At 39.9% G+C, this 27705-nt stretch overlaps 1 protein-coding gene across 5 annotated transcripts in view; it reads right to left on the bottom strand.

Annotated features, from left to right (window-relative positions):
• Positions 1 to 27705, bottom strand: part of myo5aa (myosin VAa) — a 68788-nt gene that overhangs the window by 31904 nt on the left and 9179 nt on the right. For all 5 annotated transcript variants that reach the window (XM_088640898.1, XM_088640897.1, XM_088640899.1 and 2 more), the window contains exons 2-11: positions 18898 to 19008; positions 15691 to 15862; positions 14760 to 14904; positions 12634 to 12790; positions 9230 to 9373; positions 5798 to 5879; positions 2239 to 2346; positions 1787 to 1893; positions 1209 to 1474; positions 606 to 687 (exon numbers count right to left, since the gene is read on the bottom strand). In XM_088640898.1, coding sequence (XP_088497024.1) covers positions 606 to 687; positions 1209 to 1474; positions 1787 to 1893; positions 2239 to 2346; positions 5798 to 5879; positions 9230 to 9373; positions 12634 to 12790; positions 14760 to 14904; positions 15691 to 15862; positions 18898 to 19008 — 1374 coding nt within the window. The remainder of the gene's footprint in view (positions 1 to 605; positions 688 to 1208; positions 1475 to 1786; positions 1894 to 2238; positions 2347 to 5797; positions 5880 to 9229; positions 9374 to 12633; positions 12791 to 14759; positions 14905 to 15690; positions 15863 to 18897; positions 19009 to 27705) is intronic.

Below are 27705 nucleotides of genomic sequence, written 5' to 3' on the forward strand. Positions count from 1 at the left end.
AACCTTTAGAAATGTTTTATAGTCTATCAGATCAGACAACAACAAAAAAATGGATTGAACTGCAACACCTAATACATTTTTATAGAAATCTATCAGAGAGTGGATTGTTTTGGACATCTTTTCACAATATCAAAGCTTCAAGACTTTTTTTTTTGTTTCTTTGTGTTTTGTGTACTTCAAAGATCAGACTGATGTGAAATTAAAAGGTGTATTTTCAAAGGGCTTCAGCATGCTTACTTAGCTATACAACAGCACACAGTTTAAGGCTAGGAGAGCCATCATATAATATATTCAAACACTTGAATATAATTCAAATCAACTTACAGTAAACCCAGAGGTGTGAACACCTTCATTGAAAAATGATGCAAAATAAAACAAAGGTGTGTTACCTTAAAACTTTACAAACACTGATTATCTAGAAATTTAACCCCAGAGATATAAAATTTAAATAACATTTTATTTAAAAATGCTAACACAAAGAACCACGATTCTCTGATGCTCACACATCACACTGTGTTAGCAGGTGTAATTAGAGAATGTCAGAGTGAACATCCCTTGAGGATTATAGAACTCTATGCAAATAACATCAATAGAACAGAACTCACCATATTGAACTGTTGCTGCAGCTTCTCATTTGCGTAATTTATACAGAACTGCTCGAAGCTGTTGATCTCAAATGTTTCAAATCTAGAAGGAAAAAAAAACACTCAGAATCTGCAATGCTGACATTTTAGTAAAGAAGTAGTAAATTAGTCAGACCACTAGGAGAATCAGCCTACATAATGTAGCACAATGCAATTACTCAAAGGGTTTTTGCATAGTGTTTTACAAAAAAAGGGATCAGGCCTGTACATCAGGAGTTTAATTTAAATATTAATGTGGTAAATTGCTTCAACTTAATTACACATCTGGGATATATTACATTCTTCAAATCACCCACTTCAACATAGTTGTTTTTTCATGTACTGTACCTTGAACAAGGACCACTCTAATAATTGTGCAGTGCTGAATGCAATTTTGCTTATGAACAAGTGAAAATGGCGAAAAGCGAGCTCAACAACAAGTGCTCTGTAATGTACTAAACGTCAGAGAGAAAAGTAAGAATGCCGAACAGTGCAGAAAGAATGAACATGATGAACGGTCTCACAGTCTGTGGTGTCTTAATGAGTGGACTGACCAGTACTGACTCCAGGGAGGCCCTCACATACCCATAAATGTCGAGAACTCCAATGAAGGAATGCTGCTTCACTGTGGAGTGCAGGGCTTGATTGACATGATCAACAATCCAGCTGAAGAGTTTGGCATAGATGTGTTTGGCAAGGGCATCCCTTGCATTGATGGCTTGCAGTTTCGGGATGGGCTTAATGTAGGTTTCCGCCGCCGTCATGAGTTTCTTATGGCACAGCCAGTGGGACATGTCCTGGTAGGTCACTCCCATTAATTCGCAGAAAATGGTCAAGTGGACATTGTTGGGCTAAAATTGGAATGAGAGTGAGGACATATCGGTTGTAGAAGTTAAGATATGGCAAATTAAATAGAAGTACTTTGAAGAAGTAAAAAGTCCTGCCAGTGTGCCATCAAACAAAGACAATCCATGAGATCCAATGAGGGAAAATGTTTATATTTTAAAAACTGGATTTATTATCCCCATTACCCATTCTAATATATCCATATTATTATAATGCATACATTTCATAGGATTGAAAGTGGAAAGGTGAATCACAAAAATCTATAAATGTATTCCAAAACTAGTATAAAGACATGCAAAATAAACGTAGTAATTTACCAGGATTATACTGCTGTCTGAATCCCGATCCTTGATGGCCACATTGCCTAGATGGAGGATAGCTGCAAGAACTTGGAAAATGCCCATCTGGTAAGATTCGTTAATACCTGAAACACCATAACAACATTATTATGATCCAAGGAGAAGTTCCAGTGACACAGTCTTCCAATAAGAATCATTTATGCCTCTATAAAAAAAAACTTTAAAACTGTTCAATACCAATAGCAATAGCAAAGCAAAACATCAAAAAGCAGAGTGTTTGTTCAGCTTGTAATTCTTTTGCATTCCCATGAGCTGGAGGTAAACTGATTGAAACTACAATGGCAAAAAACAATTTTTTCAAAGACTGATTTGTATTTCACACAAGAAAGGGTACATTGACGAATTAAGAGAACAGTAAGAAGTCAGTATTCCTGCAGCACTTCCCCGCATAAGAGACACTGGGGAGTTACCTAATAATGTGAAAGCTTGTCTGGTGGTGACCATCTCCTTGGCATCATCCACACCGTCGATGACTGGGCTACGGCCCTGATTGGTACAATGGAAGTCATTGGCAGAGCCTGCAAGACAGATTCTCCAATCAATGCTCACAGAAATACCAAGTACATAGCTCTTAATGAAGGAGGTCCAGATACAACCTGAAACAATGTGAGTTACACAGCTGAAACCATACAGTGCACCTTATATTTAATTTCCCATTGGCCCTTACCAATCATGGCCTCCTAATAATCCCCATCTACAGTGCCTTGCGAAAGTATTCGGCCCCCTTGAACTTTTCAACCTTTTGCCACATTTCAGGCTTCAAACATAAAGATATAAATTTTTTATTTTATGTGAAGAATCACCAACAAGTGGGACACAATTGTGAAGTGGAACGAAATCTATTGGATTTTTGAAACTTTTTTAACTAATAAAAAAATGAAAAGTGGGGCGTGCAAAATTATTCGGCCCCCTTGCGTTAATACTTTGTAGAGCCACCTTTTGCTGCGATTACAGCTGCAAGTCACTTGGGGTATGTCTCTATCAGTTTTGCACATCGAGAGACTGAAATTCTTGCCCATTCTTCCTTGCAAAACAGCTCGAACTCAGTGAGGTTGGATGGAGAGCGTTTGTGAACAGCAGTTTTCAGCTCTTTCCACAGATTCTCGATTGGATTCAGGTCTGGACTTTGACTTGGCCATTCAAACACCTGGATACGTTTATTTGTGAACCATTCCTTTGTAGATTTTGCTGTATGTTTGGGATCATTGTCTTGTTGGAAGATAAATCTCCGTCCCAGTTTCAGGTCTTTTGCAGACTCCAACAGGTTTTCATCCAGAATGGTCCTGTATTTGGCTGCATCCATCTTCCCCTCAATTTTAACCATCTTCCCTGTCCCTGCTGAAGAAAAGCAGGCCCAAACCATGATGCTGCCACCACCATGTTTGACAGTGGGGATGGTGTGTTGAGGGTGATGAGCTGTGTTGCTTTTACGCCAAACATATCGTTTTGCATTGTGGCCAAAAAGTTCGATTTTGGTTTCATCTGACCAGAGCACCTTCTTCCACATGTTTGGGGTGTCTCCCAGGTGGCTTGTGGCAAACTTTAGACGAGACTTTTTATGGATATCTTTGAGAAATGGCTTTCTTCTTGCCACTCTTCCATAAAGGCCAGATTTGTGCAGTGTAAGACTGATTGTTGTCCTATGGACAGACTCTCCCACCTCAGCTGTAGTTCTCTGCAGTTCATCCAGAGTGATCATGGACCTCTTGGCTGCATCTCTGATCAGTCTTCTCCTTGTCTGAGCTGAAAGTTTAGAGGGACGGCCAGGTCTTGGTAGATTTGCAGTGGTCTGATACTCCTTCCATTTCAAGATGATCGCTTGCACAGTGCTCCTTGGGATGTTTGAAGCTTGGGAAATCTTTTTGTATCCAAATCCGGCTTTAAACTTCTTCACAACAGTATTACGGACCTGCCTGGTGTGTTCCTTGGTCTTCATGATGCTCTCTGCGCTTTCAACAGAACCTTGAGACTATCACAGAGCAGGTGCATTTATACAGAGACTTGATTACACACAGGTGGATTCTATTTATCACCATCAGTCATTTAGGACAACATTGGATCATTCAGAGATCCTCGCTGAACTTCTGGAGTGAGTTTGCTGCACTGAAAGTAAAGGGGCCGAATAATTTTGCACGCCCCACTTTTCATTTTTTTATTAGTTAAAAAAGTTTCAAAAATCCAATAGATTTCGTTCCACTTCACAATTGTGTCCCACTTGTTGGTGATTCTTCACATAAAATAAAAAATTTATATCTTTATGTTTGAAGCCTGAAATGTGGCAAAAGGTTGAAAAGTTCAAGGGGGCCGAATACTTTCGCAAGGCACTGTATGAACTGGCTTCATTACTCTGCTCTCCTCCCCACTGAGAGCTGGTGTGTGGGGAGCGTTCTGGCGCACTATGGCTGCCGTTGCATCATCCAGGTGGGGCTGCACATTGGTGGTGGTGGAGGGGAGTCCCCATTACCTGTAAAGTGCTTTGAGTGGAGTGTCCAGAAAAGCGCTATATAAGTGTAAGCAATTATTATTATTATTATATCTGTCCGTTAATTTGTAGGCCTATATGTCTACTCATTAATCTATTGCTAAAATTATCTTTTCCTTATATCCCCCATTACCACTCAAGACAAGATACTGTATATGACAATTTACAACAAAATATTATCCTTCTTCTGTGGTGATCATGACTATCAATTTCACAATTACAATTCTAAGACATCTGCCTGTCTCAAGCCTCAAGCTTGTTTTCATATCTACCGGATATCAAGATGTGCGAATCTCGAAAATGTCCAGGGTTACTAGCCACCTAACAAGCAGAATGTGAGAACTCTGCTAGTTTTCTGATAGGTGTACTGCCTGTTGATACCTCAAAAAACAAACAGGCAGGCAGAACCAACAGATGATAAAATCCGGACTCAATCTTCTGAACACAGATGGTTAAGGCTTCGGTGATTTGCTGCGTGACATTCAACACGAAAAGTAAAGCCATTTCCAAGATTACGGTTTTGGCCTGATCCTGTTGCTAAGCAACCGGCCTCGTCTGTGCTTGGAACTCCCCCACTACCAGGGTGCAGTTGCAGAACATGCCAGGGTGACAGCACTGGAGAGCAGAACTCTGGAGAGACAGGACAGACAGGGGCCTCCTCTCCGTGGGACACATCCGCTCATGCTCACACACAGCCAATCGGGCAGCTCTGCCCCCCACACTCTCAGGGAGCACACTGCTGCTTTTCCACCACAGGGTCCAGCAGCTCAAGAGCTGCGATTTATGAAAATGTCCTTCATCAGCTCAAAACCCTTGTTGAATGTATTTATGAATGGACAAAAGCTGTATATCTAACATCTGTTATGAACCTGTTATTTCAACATGTTGAATATGTTGAATGAAAACAAAATGCTCCTCTAATAGCTTAGTGTTTCTGGTATCAAGTCCAATTCTGCTTCTGTTGCTGACATAAATGTACAATTTTCATGACGAGGTAAATAGCTTTTTAATGCCATGAGACACACTAATAAACACTATTAAAATGGAAATCAAATAGTACAAAGGTGATGTAGAAGTCAGCAGCACATTTCAAATAAAGGTTATGTTTTTTTTGTTTTCTCGTTTGCTGCATGACACCATTTGCCAGCAATTTGTGGGAGTCAGTTGTGCTTGCGAACAGCATCAACAGAATTATTGCTTCTGAAGAAATGTGCTCGTGCTGAAGTCTGATTTATATTTAATGCCATCTTGAATTGTATCCTTGAGCTGCAGCACAGAAGAAAGGGAACAAGTCTGAATGCACATCTCAGCCACTTTATTGCTGGCGAGTGTGCAATGGTTCTGTAGCCACATATTCCCAGACTCATCAGTGCTTCTGTATGAGTCACCCTGAGCCCCCGTGCAGAAGCTTACAGAGAGAATCAGGACTTCAGTTCTTTCGGTGGAAAAAAGAACAGTAGTTCATTGCGAGAATTAAAGCAACTTACCTAACTTAAGAGCTTTGAATTCCGGCAAGCGTGCAGAAGCACACAGCTGGTAGAATATATGGTAATTTCTCTCTTCGTCTGCCTAGAACAATACCAGTCAAAGTGGAACATTTAGAAACAATCACAAAATTACTGAGTAAATAATGTTTTAAAAAACACTTTAAAATAACGCACAGGAAATGCAGAATATCAAAAACAAGGAATAAAATATGCTTTCACATTTCTGTTGCCAATAAAAAGAGCAATGGATTTCAATCCAGCCCCTACTGCACTTCCGTATGGATACCAGCTCTGCCTGCTTGGTGTGCTCCCTCTACATTTCACTCAGGACTTCAGATACAAATCCCAGACTCCTCTCACTTCACTGTTAGTTTGGGTCAAAACAACATCCTGGTCTGACAACAGAGGAAAGAAAGTGTTTTGTCCTTGTCTTCTGAAGGGGAAATAATACAAACTACATGTAAATAAACCATTTAAGGTCTCTACAGGCAAACACTCAATTCCCAATTTCTGTAATTGATTAAAATAGCCAACACAAATTAAAGCCTAGATAAATGAAATAGTTAGCTAAGGCAGAGGTAATTTGAAATGCTTTATCTAAACATTGAGCGTTCTTAGACAATTTGCAACTCTTATCAAAACCCGCGGTGGGCAGAGTTTTTACTTCCTAGTAATAGTGTGGCTGGAATTCTGTGAAAACTGTGCAAGGTCTGGAACAAAAAGGTTCTATTCGTTTAGGTATATTTATTTCTGCACCATTACTAAATTCTACTAAAAAAACTACAGGAACAGCTAGCAAGGTGCAAAACATTCAGAATGCATGCACACGATTCTGACGTTAGCATGTAAGAGAAAAACAACAGTAATTGCAATTATATATTAACATGCAGAGACATGCTAATGCCTTGATAAAGTAAACCAATTACATTTCCACATTTCCAAAGCCTGTCCAAAACATAAAAAAGCACAAGCACAGTCCACGTTATTTTCATTTTATGACGGAATATTAGCCAGTATATTCTCAGTGAAGAGTGGGAGTCGTGCATGAAGGTGATCAAAATACAATACAGCTGCATCTTATTTTATTAATTATTATTTAATTCTGGAAAAGCACCATCAAAGAGCCTTCACCAATGATTGCATACGTGCAATTAGCATGCTTTGTCAATTATTGGTTAGACCACAAAAGCAATCATTGGCTAGTACAGGAATCAGAGGTCAATCTGACCACCAACAGAACCTTTGTGCAGTACAGCAGACTGCAAGACTTCAAGTCAGCCTAACATACAAACAGTGCTCTTTAGAAGGCACAGCTGACCTCGTGGTTATTATCAGTACAGGGCTCTCTCATTGCACTGGTGTAAAAGATAAACGTTTTTAAAATTTGCATTAACATTAGAGGTTATATTAGCTGCATTTAACCTTCTGTAACTATTCTTTGTTCACAGGACAAAAACACATTTAGGGTCTGAAGGAATGAAAATACTAAATTTTAGACTGCCTGTTCCCTGAAAAAGAAACACAAAACTCCTTAACAGATGAGAACACACATTTTGTAATACATCTGTAATGAACAGAAAGATAAGTTTCCTTCTCATCCATCTGAAACCTAACTGCCTTTGGACAGCAACTGGTCTTCCCAAGATGCTGATCTGCATTTAGAGAGACTTCTTTCAATTTGCCCATACAGCTGTAATACTACAGTATATCGGGTGGCAGTGGGCCTCAATGAGGACACAACACACACACAAAATTAGGTTCTGACATGTTCCTCCCTGAGATAGGCTTAGATTCAGACCTGGCTGTGCCATTAAAAGTGACATAACGACCTGTGCAACCCACCAGCTAAATAATTCTAGATATGAAAAATATATTTCAATTAACTTTCTTCTGGCATTTTGTATTTTCTCACTAAAGCAACCAGCATCGGATCTTAGTTAATTTTATGGACTGCAACTAATTAGCCAAAGAAAGAGCAGTCATATATACTGTATAGGTCATGTCAGTGCACTGTCTATCAAGGACAGAGTAAGATCTTGGCAGGTTCCCCGGTGGATGTTAATAGTGCCATTTCCCATTTTAAACATACCAAACACTGGCTCTTTTCTGACTCTTAGCTACAATCCAACAACACTACTACAGTATTGAGCCGCTTAAAAAAGTCAAAACAAAATGCAAACATTTCATAATCAAAACACAAAATGCAAACATTACATAATCAAAACACTGTTTCCATAGATTTGAAAGGTTATGAATCAATCCGAAGTTTAAAGATAAAGAAATACACTATTCTTAAGCTCTTCTGTGAAATAGACACAGTAGATCATTGGCTATTTGGTGACCAGTAATCAAGCTGGCAACGTTTTCCAGTGTTCACAGGTCAATCCAGCAAAATCTGTGTCCAATTTGGTGTTCAATGGAAAACCACTCATTCCAGTGATTGGGTACAATGTGAGAGGAAACAATAGCACAAACACTCTTTGATTTTGCTACAGAGGCAGGTATAGCCATGTAACAACTCCATCAATCCATCCACCCATCCATCCATCCATCTTCTGACCGTTTTATCTAATACAGAGTCACAAGGGAGCTGGAGCCTACACTGGCAAGATACACCCTGGATGGGACACCAGTCCATTGTAGGGAGCAGGTATAGACACACAAACACTCACAGCGGGGCCAATTAACCTACCAGCATGTCCTTGGACTGTGGGAGGAAACTGGAGTATGTAACAACTCCAACAATGAAAATACATTTTCCCTGAGTCTGTTTCCCTGGTTTTCTGTGAGGGAATTAGCCAAATAAATTGCATTTTTTTTACTAATAATGATTTTCTTATTTCTTCAAATAAGGTCAATCGTATGTTTCCACACATGTAAAAGACTTACTTTTAATTAAGGATAATCAGATCAAATTTACAAACAAGATTTCATTCCTTATTAGATAGTAATACATGTATCGGACTCCGCATTGAACATGTGTCCTGTACAGCACTGCATGTACTTTACCCCTGTCGTTTATTCGCATTTACAAGTACCCCATGCTTCATAACATTTTTGTACAATGAACCAATTCAAAACTCTAAACTGCATCATGAAATCTGATTTGAGCTGCTGCTTTGTTAATGTTCAGCACTACGGAATTAGTTGGATGACATGGAGACACAGTGGTTAGCAGAGCATAGTTTCCTCCGGGTGCTCCAGTTTCCTCCACAGTTCAAAAACATACAGGTAGGATAATTAGCTTCTGAGAAAATTGGCCCTGGTGTATGTCCGTGTCTGTGTTTGTGTGTTTCCTGCAATGGACTGGCATCCCATCCAGGATGTACCCTGCCTTGCACCTATTGCTTCCTCGTGACCCCGATTTGGATGAAGCAGTTAGAAAAGGGATGGAATGAGGTAATCAGCTCCCCTCCAGAGAGTTTCACTTACCTGAAAGACCACTCTTGATTTCTCCAGCAGGTACGTCCTCATGTTGGCCCCAATGATCCGGTACCTCTTATCAAACCCGATCTCAATGTACTTCCCAAAGCGACTGCTGTTGTCATTCCTGGTGGTCTTGGCATTTCCTATGGCCTAAAACACAGCATTGACACACTTAAAGTCAGGGTAAGGCAGAGGAGAAGGATATTCTGTCAATATCCTTTTAATTTTGGACACATTCACTACTGCATTGGTCCAGGGAAACTATTTTTATGCCAATATTTGGAGAGGAAAAAGTAAGCAGCTCTTGAAATTGAATACGATCTTCTAATATATGATATGGTTGCATTTTGTTGACAACGAGAATTTTGAAACATATAGAAAGCATAGAATTCATTAAAAGAAATGTATCAAACAGAAATGAGGGGAAGGTCTTTGAACACTGCAGATTTACAGAAATCTAAGGGGAGGAGCCAGAGCAGAGGCAGGAGAGAAGGAGGCATCTCCCAGCAGCAGCATCATGAGGAAATATAAAACTGACAGAGCAGAGTGTGACTACAGCAGTTTGACTGGTCTCCTGATGCAGCTTTTCTGTCCTCCTGAACGAACCGTATTCTGCAGTCTGCTGCTGTTACACTTCAGGTGTACCTGGAGTCAGCTTTCAGACCTGCCCACGCACAATTAGAGAAAAACAGAGTGAAAACCTCATGAAACTCTGAAACCAGCCGCATTTACTAATCTGTACCTAAAAGACTGATGGTCTCCTCACCGAATCAAAGTAAATACTGCTTCACATTCGTTCATTTACTCTGGATCAGAAAGTCCTACATAGGTTTTTCACCAGCAAAAAGAGATGGTTTAATTGCACCCCTGGGACCTTGACTAGGCACCTTTCTGACACGTTTGACAGAGTGCAGCACATTAAGGCAAGCTCTGCAAAAAAGCCAGGGAACTGACACCTACCACACTCTCATTAAAACTTGGCTGCAAAGCTCTTCTCAAAGAAAAAGAGTAGTTTTGCTCTCTAAAACCACCACAACAAACAGGATGCTGTATGTGATGAAAGAATTCTTACATAATATAAATGCCTAGTTAGACCCCATGTTAAATTGAATGTGTTTCAGTATAGTAATAAACCAAGAGTATTCAGAACATTTGTGCAGAAATAGAATTAAAAGAATTGTAGCAAACAGAAATAAAGAGAAGTAAACAGAAAGGCAACAGAAACACAAACCTCTACATTGTGTAATCAGGGGCCTGTGATTAAAACCTGTACCTACTGTACCAAGCTAAAAGGAATGAAGTAGCAAGCTCATTAGTTTTCATTAGTCATAATTTATTTCTGAACAGATGAACATTTATAAACTTTGAGGTGGTCATTTGAGGAAGAAAGGGCTAAAGAACACATAACAGTGTTCAGTTTTAAACATGCAGGTTTTGACAGTACAATGTTCACTTGAAAAAGTGTATGCACGTGATTCGTAACTCAGCATTAGTGAATGGGACATCATTGGAAAGAGAGGAAAACATTTGAAAGGTACTTTGTATTTTACAAATATATTCACACTCGTTTTGTCTCAAAATGCATTCCATTGATCAAAAGCTAGGAATTTCTATTTCAATAACCCAGAAATTATCACTTTAGAATGCAGACATGTAGGATCATTTTTCTGAGGTGAAGCCATGGAAACCTCAAGTGACAAGCAAATGCAGTACCAAATATGAGGAACGGCCATTCTAGTGTTCCTGCTGCTCCACTTTGAGCTCAGCATGAAAGTTGCATTAATAGGCGGCCGAGCACTAGAGTTCCTACAGCATTTACTGGGGATATTAATAACAAGAATGCCTTAACAGGAAAGAGAGAGAAATGTGTCAGAAGGCCATTGGAACTAGAGAGCTCAAAATAAACTGCCACTTTTCTACTGTGTGTGTAGCCCCGCAGAACAGTTTTCCCAGGCTCTTCCAGGGGAATCTGATTATTTTAATTAAGAACAAGCAGTCTCATATTGGCCCTACAAGAGTGAAGGGCTCCAGTTAACAAAGAATGGCTCTGGGGCAATAATTGTCCACTTCCTGCTTGCTTAATAAAGTGCATATTAAAATCTGATGACAGGCCTAAGTAAAACTTCTAAATATTTATGTTGTATACGTGTTGATTTGAAAGCATGCTACAACAACATCTATCAAGATATCGACAGGAATTAAATTAAAGGATATACTGTATTCAATACCAGATCAATGCTGCCAGTTACAGGCAGAAATATGCTCCTTAAGCAATGAAGTAAAATCTGCGTGTATTAAAAAAAATAACCAATTTCCACTACAGAAATGGATAGATACTTGTTTGGCAAGGCTCACTTACTAAATGGCTAATTCTATTCAGGACAAAACAAGTACGCCAAGAATTTCTTGGTGGCATGCTGCTGCTGAATAATACCGCCTACAGCACATCTGCGGCACCTTCCATAACATACCTACCACAAACGCACAGAGGTTCTAGAATTACAGCTTTGAAGCTTCCATGACACACACACCCTAAACAACTGCTTGGAACATGCAAGTACTAACACTGATTACGATGGCCAGGACCTGCTCATTCTCTCAGCAGCTCAAGGAACCCAAGGTGAAGACTGATTCCCTTTTTTTGCACAGCAAAATTATTTGCTGCTCCTGTTGGGGGTCTGTGAGAAGCAGCAGACAATGGAAGAGCTCTCGTTTAGAGATTAAAATAACCGCATGACGAACAACCATCTGAGGGAAGGGCCGATCATTTCTGCACCCTGCCTTTTACATCACAGGAGGCATCATACGTTGAACACTGTTCTCAGGCTTAGACAACACAAAGTCTTTACTGTCACAACAGCCGTCTTCCAGTACAATGACCTTATAGAGACTGGCGATTTGGAAGGGAAATGTGACCACTGCCAATGTTTGCTTAGTTTAAACAGTTCAACAGTTCAACTATAAAGGTCACTAATATCCATTCCTATTCTGAAGATCTCAATCAAATGTCTTGTTTGCCACAGAGAGTTTCCCAGACACATTTAGTAGGTGAATAAGGACCTTAAACATCTTTTACAGCATTTGCTATTTTAAATTTCAGAACAGGCAAATTGTTTCAGACATTTGTAATGAGTTTTCATGATTCGACTGAAAACCACTTGTTTTCCAAGCAGCACGGGAGCCGGTACAACATACAAGTTAACGTCTATGTTTAGAGGAAAAAAAAAAAAGAAGCTTTTGGCTGTGGTGCCTTCTTCTGTCAAGTCATACAGTATCAGATGGCGCAGCTGAAACGGTGAGATTTCCCATCTTTCACTGTAGTGTCCTGCGTGGGATGAACGGCGGCTTGTTTCAACACACACAGAGCAACGACAGCAGCCCCAAGGAAGGCCAGACACCGCGAGTCTTACCTCCATGATCGGGTTCGACGCAAGCACCTTCTCCTCCACGTTGGCCTCACTGGCTGACCCGCTCACGGTAGCAAAGTACCTCATGGCATATTTGGCAGAGACAGTCTTCCCAGCTCCTGATTCCCCACTCACAATAATTGACTGGTTCCTCTCATCCCTGAAAAAGGACTGAGCTTTGATCCTTCATCCCTTCGTTTAGTTACGGATTCATGGGGCCTGAGCACGTAAAGTGAAACTTTTGAAACTGAACACAGTGTTTTATTGGAAAGTACAGTACAATGCAAACTAAAATATGCATTTACTACCCTTCATTAATAATCATATTAATAATTGCTTACACTTATATAGCGCTTTTCTGGACACTCCACTCAAAGCACTTTACAGGTAAAGGGGACTCCCCTCCACCACCACCAATGTGCAGCGACGGCAGCCATAGTGCGCCAGAACGCTCACCACACATCAGCTATCAGGGGGGGAGGAGAGCAAATGATGCCAATTCATAGATGGGGATTATTAGAAGGCCATGATTGGTAAGGCCCAATGGGAAATTTGGCCAGGGCGCCTGGGTTACACCCCTACTCTTTTAGAGAAACACCCTGGGATTTTTAATGACCACAGAGAGTCAGGACCTCAGTTTTACATCTCATCCGAAGGACGGCACTTGTTTACAGTATAGTGTCCCCGTCACTATACTGGGGCATTAGGACCCACATGGAACGCAGGGTGAGCGCCCCCTGCTGGCCCCACTAACACCTCTTCCAGCAGCAAGCTTAGTTTTTCCCAGGAGGTCTCTCATCCAGGTACTGACCAGGCTCAAACCTGCTTAGCTTCAATGGGCTGCTAGTTGTGAGTTGCAGAGTGATATGGCTGCTGGCATTAGTCTTGTACTGCTGAAACTATCACACACATTGGATTTGCTGGCAAAGCATTGTCACACTAGTTTAGTGCTGTAGAAACTGTAGATTATTCACAAATGCAGCAGTTTTATTTGAGCACAATTTACATATTAGTGCATTAGTACATTAATTAGTGCACATGTGCATCTGGGGAAAGCCTGCATTTTTGACAAATTAATAAATCAACAGTTTGATGCAATTCATACTTAGATAAAGGTATTATTTTGATAGTGACAAACAGGCTCACCCTGAGTAATGAACTGTAGACTAAACAGCAGCCTGATTTACAGAGCTAACACCCAGATGAGCTGTGCAAGCTAACAGAGATCTCACCAATTCCTGAAGGAGATGCTACATTCAAAAATAACTAATTTTAGCTCAGCTACAGTACATTGTGCTGACAAAGTAATAACCTATAGTCCTTTCTGTAGCAAAAGAGAAAACTGGATCATCGCAATACAGAGCTATTTTCACAGGCAGGAAGATGAGACCAAGATATAAAAACCTCATAGTGAGGTGCATAGAGAGCACTTAAAACAAATGACCTAATGTATTGAGCTTTCAATCTCTCTGTCTCTCTGAGGTAAGCTCTGTTGTTAGACATCTCAATCATACTGGTAACAACAATCCTGGTGGCTCCTGACAAATGCATTTAGATAGATTTAAATAAAAGAACTTATTTAGGAGATATTGAGGACAATATCACATTCTGGTCCTTTTATACTGACACTAACAGCATCAATGGTAAGTGTGTTCATTGGATCAATGGTGATGGATTTTTTTCCTTGTATTTCTAGGGCTTTAATGCAATCAAGACCACAAGCAAAATACAATGAGCCAAAGGAGCAGACTCCCAATTCTAATCAAACTACACAAATTTTTTGTACTCTGCACCTAAGCTCCATTCTTCCCCAAGACAACACGAAGAATCTGCCAGTGGAGGTCACTAAGAAAAAGCCCTCTGGATCAGTAAGGACTGACCAACTGATTGGCGGCAGAGAGCACATGCTGGTCCTGGCGTAGTCAGAACAATACAGACAGAACAGCTGTGAGGTCGACACACGGGAGTGAGGAAATGAGAGTAAAGCAAAGAAAGTCAAACAGCAGACCTGTCTGATCTCAACTTCATCAGCCCAGCGCCAGCTGTGAAGGAAATCCACTCAGATCTCTCGACTACAGAATCGCAAAAGGCTGACTTGCGTTGGCATTGGGCTCCTGAGATTTACTAACCTGGCCATTTGTTTGTAAGCTTCCTCGGCCACTGCAAATATGTGGGGGTCCATGTCCCCCATATTCTGACCACTGTAGGCATTGATGATGTCTGTTCCATAGATGGGTAGGGTTTCATAGGGATTAATGGCCACCAAGACAATACCTGAAATTTAAAGGAAAGGTAGAAGCAACAATCCAAATTAACACCTATAACTATAAATCCATAAGCATAACCCTTAGTATGGATATATTGCAATGTGTCAAAATGGTTATAAACCCTTCCAGCAACACTGAAACACAGGAATATACTTTGCTAAACCTGACATAATTTGTGCTAAAAAATGAAAACAAACTACACTATGCTGATTAAAACATTAGACTCAATTCTGTTCAGTTCTGTCTTGTCTTACATCTGCAGGCATGGAGACAAATGAGTGATGTTCTCAGCTGAAGGCTATCATAAGGAAGATAATGACATCTGTAACGCTTTAACTGTACCAAAGTCAGAAGTTCTATGGTTCTATGTAGGCAGTGGGAGCTGTACACAATATTTCTTTTTTCTTAATGGCGGAAAATGTCATAAGTAGCACATTTAATGAAATTTATTAAAATATGCCTTTGAAACAGACTTTATTAAATCATGATCACTGTAGAAGTAATACACTATTCTTTTTCTGTAGTAAAATTCAGCCAAATATCATACATTTATACAGACACAGTGATGTGCAGTATTAATATTAGTTTAAAAAAAGTATTATATATGTACATACATTATATTATTGGTATTTAGGGTACATTGGGTACACCTTGTATATACTGTATATTGGTATTAGTAAAAAAAGACCTGCACATATATTTGTTTAGATAGATCAGTGATGACCAATTTGTTCCTTTTGGTTCGAGAGCATCAACGCAATCAAAACCACAAGCTAACGGAAAAGCCACTTACCACAATATGTGTAGATGAGCTTGGAGTCAATGAAGCGCACTTTGAGGTTGTGCAGGACGGCCGGCTCGTGGAGGTAACTGAGTGCAGTGAGGTCATTCTCCCCCACTAGGATGTCGGGGTTTCTAAGATGGGGCAAGTTCCTTGTTTTGGGGTCTAATTTGTGTTCAATTTCCTAGCAAGAAAAAACACATTAAGGTTGAAAAGGCCTATGAAAAATTCACATGATATGTATATGGGACAGTAGGTCACTACACACAGGAATCATTAGTGTCTGTCAAATATTTTACAATTGCTTTGCATTGAAGCAGCGAAGTGCGTTCTACATCCTATGAACTGATTAAATGTGTTAATGGGGATAACAATTAAACTACAGCTACAGCACAAATGCTGTAACTGATTGCAGCACAAATTGGGTGAAAAACAGAACAGAAGCTCCTCCTTTTCTGTGATGTCATTGGATCATCACTTCCTGCTGCTAGCCAGTGAGAAGGTGGGCTGGCACACAGTCTGCCCCACTAATGTGAGTGTGCTGGAAGATGGCCAAGATCTGGATCAGTACATGCACCTTTATAGCATTTGTACCAGATGTGAGCATGTTAACTACTGACAGCAAAATCCATAGCACACACAACAGGGAATGGAGTCAAGGGCTGATGAAACCAATAGAGGAAAATGTAAAGATAAAACAGAAAAAATTATGTGACAGGTGAGATAGTAGTGAAATATTTTCCTGGAACAAAAACAGTGTGATTTCTCATTAGAGGTGCATGTGCCTGGGTGTGAAAAAAAGTAACAGTTCAAAATCTGGATTAGTTCTTACCTTATCCTTTCTACAAAGTGGAAAGGCAAACAATGATAGTTTGACAAAGACAAACAGTCAGGTTCTCCATACTGTCCTTTTTTTTGCTAGAATTTTTAGGTAAGTCTATATGGCTCAAAGATTTGAAGATTAAAGATACACAATTTCAAATTATATTGGTGACAATTCATTTTGTTCTGTGTTCCATAGCATGAAGAGAATTAGTAATTAGTGTTATTAATTAGTGAAGAGACCGTGAATTAGTGAATTAGCCATAAACTAAAGAACTGACTCAAGTTCAAGTCTATGACAAAATGTTCTAAATGAAGAGTGGATATCTTATTCAAAGCTTTTATGAATTAATGAGAAGTGCTAGGATATACAATATTTGGTGGTCAATTACAATACAGCTAAACGTTTGATTTCAGAAACTGGCATGTAAAAGCACTGTTTCTAAAGAGATAGTGTAGTGCAGCTCAGTTCATTTACTGTGCTGCATGCAGATCTACAGCAGCTGATGAATAGAGCCTCTATCTTAAAAGCAATGGATTAGTGCATTTCCTGAACCGCTCTGCTACCCCTAGGTCATTGTCATTCCAGAGCAGATCACGCAGTCTGATCAGGAAAGCAGACCTCATGAGTACCAAGCACACATGGCCTTTTAATGACACACCACACGGTCACATAAATGTAATTTGTGCAGTTCATGCAATTCAGATTTGCAGGCCTATCCCAGCAAGGAATGGGCACCAGGGCCGGATTTTGGTGTTCGTAGGCCCTAGGCATTTTCACTCTGAAATTTGCAAAAAGAGGGGTAAACACCAACTGAATTGTGTCAATTGACATGATGCACTTTAAACTATTCTAATGCTAAACCACGAGATTGATGGAGCGAGTTGAGCGACCATCACTTCAGTACTTCTAGTTTCTCGAACAGCCACTAGATAGAGTCTGATTATTGATTTGGAGCACCTAGAGTCGATCGCAAGCATGTTGTTTCAGCTCGTTTTTCATTAGTCACTAGTGTTGCCCTCCTTCATAGGACCTAAACATTTCGTTGGCCCTGGGCACTGTGCCTACAGTCCCTAATGGGAAATGTGGCACTGACGGGCACAAGGCAGGATAGACCCCAGGACAGGACGCCAGTTCATCACAGGGCGCACACAGACACAAACACACACACTCATCCCAGGGCCAAATTTCATAGAAGCCATTACCTACCTATATGTGTTTGGGCTGAGAGAGGGAAATGGAGAACTCGAAGGAAACCCACATGAACATACAAACTCCACACAAATAGCTTCCCGGGTCCAGAACTGCACCCAGGGCCCTAGTGCTATGAGGCTGCAGTGCTAACCACTGTGCCACTGTGCCCAGTACAAACATACTGCCTTGCAAAAGTATTCAAACCCTTGCACATGTAGTATATTGAGATGCTTTAAACCTTACAGTCATGACTTTATGAAGTAATAATTAATATCTGAAATATACATACCTATGCCACACGTTCAAAGTAAAAACAAAATGAAGTAAATTGTTAATCAATATAAAAGAAAAACAGAAAGGTCATGATTATTGCATAAGTATTCAAACACTTTGCTGTAGCAGATTTAATTTAGATGCACAAAATAACCTTAATGAGCCACACAGTTAGTTGGGAGACCTCTATCTGTGTGCAATAATGGTGGTTCTCATAAAGAATGTAGTAAATTGTAAGCAAAGATTCAATCACATTACCCAATTAAGTAGCACTTATGTCAAAAGTTTTTTTTTCTGGTTGAATTCTAATGAATAAACTGTTTTAAAGTATCTCGAATGTGAAAGAGTGTGATAACACACCTAAACCCCACCTTGACAAATAACGTATCTATAATTAACCTAACCATACAGAAACTAAGCTGCTCCCCTCACAGTTCACATATTGTCATACAACTACAGAATGATTTCACTAATACTGTACTTCTCTGAAGCATGAAAAAAAAGAAAAAAGGAAAGAAATCCCTGTCATTTCAAATGCCACAACTCAAGTTTTATGGACCCAAAATTATTTTTTAGTTCTTCTCTGCAGTTAGGTTAATCATGGGAGTGAAAGTCTAGTTAGTCTAGTTTGTCAAGACCGAGCGCCTCATGAAAGCTTGAAAACTGACAGTAAGGTAGTGAGGCCCGTGTGTTCTGAGTGCAGAGCATGTCTTACCAGCCACAGCTCTGCAGCTATCTTAAAGGTTCACCTTGTAGGGAAAGTGAAACAAGAACAAAAGCAGATGGAATCTATTAATAATGAAACCATGAATGGGGGTTTGTTCTTCTTTTTCGATGGTTTCTTGAAGAAATTAAGTCACAACTCATTTGCATGCTAAATATTCAGGACTTTCTCTATCTCTATCGCACTGTTTTTCCCAGCGTCTTACCGTGCCATCCTCTAACTGGAGGTGAAGCACTGTGTCTCCCTGCTTGTAGTCTTTGAGGAGTTCTGCCGATTTCCACACATCCTCTGCATCAGGTATCCAAACCCGGGCATACTGCAAAACACACAGACCCCTTGGTTACAATTGTCATCCAAGCACACAAGAAGGGAAAGAAGATGAAGAAATGATGAAGTAGTCACCGAAGAACACTGAGCAAATGAACAACGTTTCAGTGCAGTGCCAGATTGCAGCAAAAGGAATTAATAGAAATTAAATGGAATTTGCACAGCTGCTGTCCGGGACAGACAAATTAATACCAATAACTTACAGAGCCCATTAAAGGGAAACACAATAAAATGTGCTTATGAATAGAAATACTGTATAAAAATATATTTTTGGATTCGGTTCATTACTGAGTTTTAAAACGTGTTTTGTTGGGGAAGTATGGCCAGTGAACAGAGAGCTGATCAAGGCGTAGGTCACAGTTGGTTCCCTTCATCCTACTTCAAAGAAAGGTGTCTGCTTCCAGACACCCCACCTGACAAACCACTGCCAGAGGACATGTAAGACCTCCCAGAGCTGTGAAAATCTCTCACACTGGAAATCCTAAGCATATGGAGATTTGTGTCTTTACTTAATTATTTTTGCAGCTTGCAAAAAAAAATATTTTTTTCTCTTACATAAATTGCCCTCGTGTTAAAAAAAAAGGTTTCAGTTCACAAGTTAAACATATTTGGAGTCTCAAATACATGTATATAAAACGTTTCTCCAAATGGTTTAAAAGTTTAGTTATATAACAAACACTTTCCACTGTCTCCTGAGGATGATTTAAGAAAGTATTAGTCAAACATGGAAAACGTTATCATAGGCCATGTCTAATGAAGCCCACATCCATGATAAAAACTGCATTTTGTGACTTCCTGGCAGCCATGTTTCAGAAGAAAGAATAGAGCCTCTTTGTGTGTTTTTCAAAATGACTGTTTTCTATAGACTGGAAGCTCTCTGTGACAGAAGCTGATCCAGTCAGTCAGCTGGTCCCTGGGGGGTACAGTGAGGATCAGGGGGAGGTCAAGAAACAGCCATTTGGTCATCCTGCATGATGACTGCTTGAGCCACATCAAGGGCATAATTGGGTTTGGAAAGGCGCTGCTCTCTGCTGGCTCTCCGAACACACACACAGAGAATGTCATGGGCATGGAAAAAGAGCTGCAATACCCTCACACACAGTCATCACATTCAGAGGAGACCGGCAGTCAAAGGGAAAATGAAGCCGTGTGCACATCGTAAATTGCGCTTTTCCCTCCTGTTGCTTTTCAAATGTAGGCAAGTTTGCTTTCTGTTTCTAGTCAGACCAATCTACTGAGCAACATATTCAACAGTTCAGTGCCCCATGTCAACTCCCCCAGTCATGATTTCCAGCTGTGTCCTTTTACATGGATTCCATGAAAGGAATTTCAAAGCCAAGATAATCCTTAAACATGGGTCACACCTTTCGCCTTGTCTCAGTAATGGACTCATTTATTTTTAAACCATCTCCATTCCTTTAATGATTTACATTTTTCACACCTCTCCCCAGATCTCCTGTCATCTGGACACACTTTCTCAGTTGCTCTGTATTTTGTTTACCTGTGCATTATATCTCTGGTACTTTCCCTCAACAGCCAAAACATTGTTTTTCATTTCTTTCAACTCTTTAAGATGGAAATAACCTTTACTTGCTCCTCCAAAGTATTAAACAAGAAACTATTTACAATGCTAATATGTTGCATGTATTGCCATCAAAATTGCCCTTTAAAAAAATGTAATTGCCTTTTTAATATTTAAAATCTCAACAACAGTTCATTGTTTATCTCATAACCAAAACTACAAAGAATCTGTAAAACAGGAAAGAAAGAAAATATTTTCTTTTAAGGGCAAAATAAGCAGGCAATCTGTTATCAGTATTAACCCATAACACTTTGAAATCAGTGATAAATATCTAGCTGCACTTAGAAATCTGGTTTCTCCTCTTTTTACTTTCATTAAACAAAGGCCAGCAGTTCAGGAATGTACTCAACCTAGCACAGAACTGAAACATGCTATCAGTAAATGAAGACGCAGCATACCTGAGTGTCTTAAACAGAAAGCAAGAGAGACCAGATTACAGCAAGTACAGTATAAACTCAGCACAGCTGCTGGAGGGAACTCGGCCCTAAACGCACTGCACATAAACATACTGTCATTTACCTACTGTGGGATCCAATGACTACTAGGATACTCATTTTGTTGTTGAGAACCAAGATTTCTTTTTTTCCTTTTCCACACAAAAATGTAGCTTTTTCATAAAAATGTATTTTACTTCCAATACTGTTTTGCTTTCAGTTCTGTTTCACTATCAAAAAACATATCCCAGGCAAGAAATCTAAAGATTTTACAGTACAAAACATAAGACTGGATTTTTCACCACATACTGAAATTCATCTGAATATGACAATCTTAACTGTTTTCTGCCTATAACCTTCTAATGTGTCCCCCAGACAAAGCTGATAAAATCCAAGATAAAATGCTTGAAATGTACCAAAAGGTCTCTCTTGCGGGAAATTCAGGATGAACTTCAATAATGCAAATAGACAAAAATAGATTTTCCAGAAATACAGCGTTATAGTCATTGAGTAATCCCAAGAGGAATAAATCATCGAGCAGGGGAAAGCTCAGGCACAGATGAATTAAGGGACTGTACTCTTCAGCAGAGCAGTTGCTACTCTAGCTTCTTACATAGTACAACTGTATAGACCATACTTTGCCACACCCAGAAAGAACTGAGGAAAATTTATTTTAACAAGATCTGACTAACAGTGGTTAGCATTTCTGTCTGACTGTGCTGGGGCCCTGGGTTCATTTCCTGGGGTGCTATCTGTGTATGTTTGCATGGGATTTTGCCAGGTGTTCCAGTTTCTACCCTCAATCCAAAGACATATGGGTAGGCTAAATGGATTCTGGGAAAATCGTATCAAATTACTGCTTTGGCATCAGAGGTAACAAATGGATTGCCTGAGAATCTGTGTGGGGATGACAAGTCAATAAAAGCAATTAAACTGGCACAGATGCCCGGTACACATAAATATAGTGTCATCATCTACACTTCATGAGGTCATGATGGTAGAAATCACCAGACCAGTCACTAGTTTATATGAAGTAAACTTGTTCAGTCATGAGACATATGTAAGTTTACAAACAAAAAACATATTGTTCCCACTGATGGAAACATCTTGAAATAGAAGCTGAAATCACCAGCTGCATCACTGTGCAAGCATCGTATCTCAAAGAGAAAAATCTGGGATCTTAAAAGCACCATAAATAATAAATAAGATGAAAAATGCCATCACCTTTTTTTCAAATAGCCATGCTCTATCAAGAAAGATGCTGTGTCTCCTTCCGTCTGCTCATCCCTGAATAGGTATTTTACCTGTTAAACATGTATGCAGTGTTTAACTTGTAGATTACACGAGGGATTGTTGCCTCATTACTGAGGATCCTAGCAACAGTGAAAAAGGAGCTAGAACCCAATTTGTAAAAATAGCTCACAGGGATGTAAGGCACTGCGTGAGCACAGTGTCTCAACAGGAGTTATAACCTACTAATTCCACGTAGTGCATTTGCTTTTCTGTTACAACATAACATTTCTTTGAAGCCTTGAGAGATTCTGCAGAATCTACTACCAGTCTGTAAAAACCTTGAAAGTGACATTCAAGAGCAGGCTTAAGAAGATTCAGAGCTGGAGGCTGGGAAGCGTTCTTTTCTATTACCTGTACAGTCCTGGCCTTGGTGTAGCTCCATAGTGCTGAACCTGTGTTCCCTTCAGCTTGTGCCCATGTGATTGTGTCACTCACCGACTAACAGCAGGAGAACAAGTGCAGTATTTCACTCAGGAAAGGGTTCAATTCAAAAGCAATAGTATGTTTTCTAAAAAGATAATGGTGCAGATAAAAGTAGGATTCCTGGGATGCAGAATAATTAGGAAATTATTCATTTAGGCTATTCAAAGAAGGATAAGAAGGACAAAACAACCCCAGGATACCGATACAAAGCAAATAAGGACATGAATGACAAGCTGTCAGTCTAATGCTTGTCTCAGCTGTTGAAGCAGTGTCATTTAGCAAGGTGCACATTTATTAACATTCCAATCCAAGTGTCTGGAAGATCAGAGATGGTAAAGGGCAAAGAAATCTGGTAGCAATCTACCAGAGAGACCTGACATATCTGATGATCACTTAAGGCACTGAAACAACAGGGATCCCCACCACAGTTCGAAAGAGCATCAGAATTAAAGGAGGAACTGAGGAAAAAATTGAAAGAAAAATCTTTCCGCGTGTCAGTCGAGACGCTGATCTCCACGTTGCTCTGTTCACATCTGACGGAAGGCCTAGGAACCTCCCTCAGCTGGCTCTTGAACAAGTGATGGGGAAGGTGGAATAACAAGCAATAATCCTCCTTGTGATACCAGGTCTTGTGACTCGGGGGCCGAACGCACTGGGTCTGATGTCTGGGGGTGCGAGTGGTGCTTTTTTTTTTACTTCAGGCCTGTTCGGGCAGCATGCACTGAAAACCTCTCGGAAAACCAAGATGTTTTCACAATGTGTAGAAAAAGGAAGAACAAGAGAAATCACACCTGCTGAAAAAAAGGTCTTAAAGAATTAGACTCATGCAGAGACAAGCGCTGTACTTTATTTTCCTTTCACTACCTAAGGCTTCTCAAAACAGTCCAATAACCCGCTGACAGCATATTATTTTTAGATGCTGTGGGGAAGCAATAAAAAGGAAAACCAAATTGTAGGATATACAGTATAGTTAAAAGTTGAGAAGTTCAATCGAAAGATGTTGTAAAAATTGTACAATGTAGGAATGTCCTACTCTGACTGGTTTAAAGTGCTCAACCTTTTTAGCCATGAGCAGAAAAGACCTGAACCAAGTATTCAAAATCCTCAAAGTTATTGAAAAAGTCAACTCAGTGGAAAACACTACACAGCCCTGTTTTTGAAGCTGATACCCTGGCTTCTTCCAAGAAACACCTGGCTGAGATGCTTGGATGATTTAACTACTAGCAAGCAAATGGGCTAGAGAGGATTCGTCTTGCTTATAACCATTCTTGCAATATTTTCCCATCATATTTCTACTGTGGGCACAGAAGCACAACACTACGAGCTGACATTTGCAGAGAGAAACCCTTAAGAACCTATAGCATTTGGCCACATTACTCTCCTCTACATCAAATGGTTCACCTTTCAAAACATATTTTGCTCATTGTGAAGTTTACAATCTTGTATGTCCTTTATTTTCACATTAATTTCACTTAATTAATTTCACATTAATTAAGTATTATTGAACAAGCATCACAAAACTTCAAAAATATAACTTTGTCAGGAGTTGATTTTCACTGGGAAATTAAGATTAACTTGACAGACAAGTTTAGATTTTGCAATAAATATTACACTGAAAGCAAAACTATTTCCACATATAGTCCCTTGCCATTCAAAAACAAATTTCAGGACAGAAGTAAAAATCATTCACTGCTGCAATTTAAACATATTCATAAACCCTTAGAGGCAGGATCAGGAAATCTCGGTGACTGGAGTTATTGCATTGATTTTTAGAAATAATTTCACCATCTATCCCATGTGCCTCGTGTTACCAGGATTCCGCAGCTCAAGCTATCATTCATCAATGGGAACCAGAAAACACACATCCAGCCCCAGAGGAGGACAGGTTAGAGCAGCCAGCCACACCTAAGCAGTGTGATTTGGGAGTCAGAAGAAAACTGCAACTGGAAAACCAGACAAACACAACCCACGCAAACGCCATACAGAGGGTACCCCAGACAATGACCAAACCCAGCAGAGCTACTGTATCTACTCTCACTTTAGGTCTTCAATAGCACTGGGCCACTGTGCTGTCCTTAAAGGATAATCCAATATTCTTAAAACCATGTCCAGTCATATACAGTACACCTCGATTATAAACCATCGTCTACACATCTGATGAAATAAGGTATTTATGTCATTTTTACCTATTATACCTATATTTATATATATATATAATCCAATCACATCGAACATGAAAAAGGTTTATGAAAAATATTCAAATGGGTCAAACCATGGAAGATTGTGCAACTCTGGTTTGCTTCAAATTACTTTGGCAATAAAAAATAATCATAGAAGGGACTTCTGGCTATTTCCTACTATGATCGTGGTATAATACAGTGGCTGCTGCATCCCACCACCCATTTCCTTTTTATCATTTGGTTAGGTTTTTCGTTATGGCAGACTTTTCTTCTTGTTTATTGTACAACATGTAGACCCCTTAGAAGTGGAACTTGTTAGCCATGGGGCCAGAGGACCCAAGAGCAGGAAAAAACTCAAGAAGCAGCCCGTAACCTCTGTACAAGCCACAGGTACAGACACGACGCTTTCCTGTGATAATTCACTGGGGGAACACTGCCCAGCATCTCTGAATGACTGCTTTGCTTGCTGAGGGATTTTATTGCAGGCTGCCACAGGGGGTCACAGAAAGCTGATCCCTTTGCGGATGTTACAGCTGTCTGAGCCACTCTGGGAACTGCAGGCTCACCTTCATCAATTGGAGGAGAAGATCACAGCTGCTATCTGCTGTGCAGACAAAGAAAGCAAGCGAACAGACATTTGCCAAGTGGTTCAGTTCCAGAACCAAGAATGGGAAAATGAGATATCCTAGTAGATATAACCAGTCAACCTTCCAGAGGGGGTAGAAAAAAATGATAATTTTAACTTTTTACAAACATTTGTACCGAAAAGGCTGTGGACGAGACATGTTACTTTATCATCAGATGCAGTTTGATGTCTTTTCCTCTCAAGTCTGTTCTTTCCATTGCAAATAAACCTTTTGCGGTGCAGCAGATGATCCAATTCAATGACAGTCATTGAGGGGGCTATCTGTTCTATTCCATTCTGTTCATTTTCTTGAGGGAGGGCTCACTTTATAACACTGTTGGTGTGTGACAGACGGTGCCAAATGCAGAATTCTGGGTTTGTGGGTCTATGTTCTTATGTTGGTTCAAATCAATGGAAAATAATACTTTCAGGCAATGAAGAGAATGTAAGGCAATGAAGGTCACAGGAGGGCTGTGGTTGCTGTTTATCTCTGCTATTCAGTACAGTTCTCTGTTCAAGCTTCTAAGATTGCATTTGTAGTTAGTGCTTAAGGAGCTTGCTGTTATATAAAGATATTTTTGAAAATGAGGAACAGTCCTGACGTCAACTCTCATTCTTTGTGGGAGGTTCCTAAATGCATTATTAATGGATGTTGCATGTCTTCTCCTTCTAATCTGAACACAAACTGAAACGGATGGATTTCTCAGTTAGAAACTATTATTCCGTAGCAGAAAACAAATATGTAACTTCCAGGAGAGCAAGGCTGGACACCTTCCCATAATTCCTAATAAAAACAAGGCAGCTGAATGACAAACATGCAGAATGCCCTAATTCAGAACTAGCACTAAGACTCAAACAAAACCAGTTTACACCATCTTTTGAGAAGATCAAGAACAGTAATAATGTCACAAACTCATTAAGATCTCACGGAATTCGAAACAGATTTGGCCAAGAACAAGGAATTCTTAAGCCCACTCAAAACAGCCACAGTTGACCACTGAACAGACTGTTTTTAAATGCTCCTATAACTATGCAGCAGATAAAGGTGCCTGTTTATCTTTATGCAAATATGTAAGTCTCTGTGATTAGACAGTACCTCTACCTGAGCTCTATCGCTGCAACACCAGTTCTGTTCTGACTAGTTTCATATGGAGTAGTAAGCTGCCAAGGCTTCCTGTGACAGCCACAAAGCCACAAGGAGCTCTTCTGGTAGACTGGCTGTACTTAATGTTAAATATTAAGCCTTTAGCTACTCTCCTGAAGGCACCTAGGACATGTCAAGATTCTGGAGCATCCTGGGTCACAAAAAATTGTCATACTCTTTGCAACATCTTCAGGATTTGAGGTAGACCTACCTACTCACTAAATGTTTTTAATTTATATGTCTACTCCCCTCTGGCCTTCAGCTCCATTTGCCACCATGGGGAACAATTCCAACACCATGGGGTCCTGTCTTTCATCTAAAATCAGTCCCCCGCCAGTCCCCTTATATTAGAAGCAGAACTAAATATGCTGCCTAGGAGTCCTGATTGGGATGCAGCCGGGGGCAATACTTTTTCTAAAAACATTCAGGGAGTGTCCAGTGATAGGGCACATTTGTATTTGTCTGTACGTGACCTTTGTGTTTTATGATGTGTCTGTGCAGCTGAGCCCTGGGCTGCTCCTGTTAACTAATGATTCCTCAGTTACCATCAGTCTTCTTTTCTTAGTTTTCTTAATGTGTTTCATGCATGGGATTAAATCACACATGGATGTACGGAACAGTGCTTCTGAAAAGACGTACATCTAAATTAACTGTAATTAAAACTGTAATAGGGCCACACGGTGGCACAGTGCATGGCTTCCTTGCAGAGTTGCTAGTGTTGGTCTTTAACATTTTTAAAAACGTCAGAATATTAGAAATACCATAGACTTCAGACAGGAATTGACTGATTTGTAATATATACCAAGAGATTAAAATGTGGAAACTGGGGTGTCTGTACTTAATTTAATCTTTTCAGGAATACAGTACATATCGCACTTTTTGACCCATCAGTAAATAAAACAAATGTTTAGACAGACTCTGTGATAATCCAAACATAATATAAACTGAGAGAACATATTATTTAAAATGAGCAGTTCAAAGAACTAGTTCAATTGGACTTGTAGG

This window comes from Lepisosteus platostomus, chromosome 7 (genome assembly GCF_059453375.1).
Source record: "Lepisosteus platostomus isolate fLepPlt1 chromosome 7, fLepPlt1.hap1, whole genome shotgun sequence".
In the NCBI taxonomy this organism is placed as follows: Eukaryota; Metazoa; Chordata; class Actinopteri; order Semionotiformes; family Lepisosteidae; genus Lepisosteus; species Lepisosteus platostomus.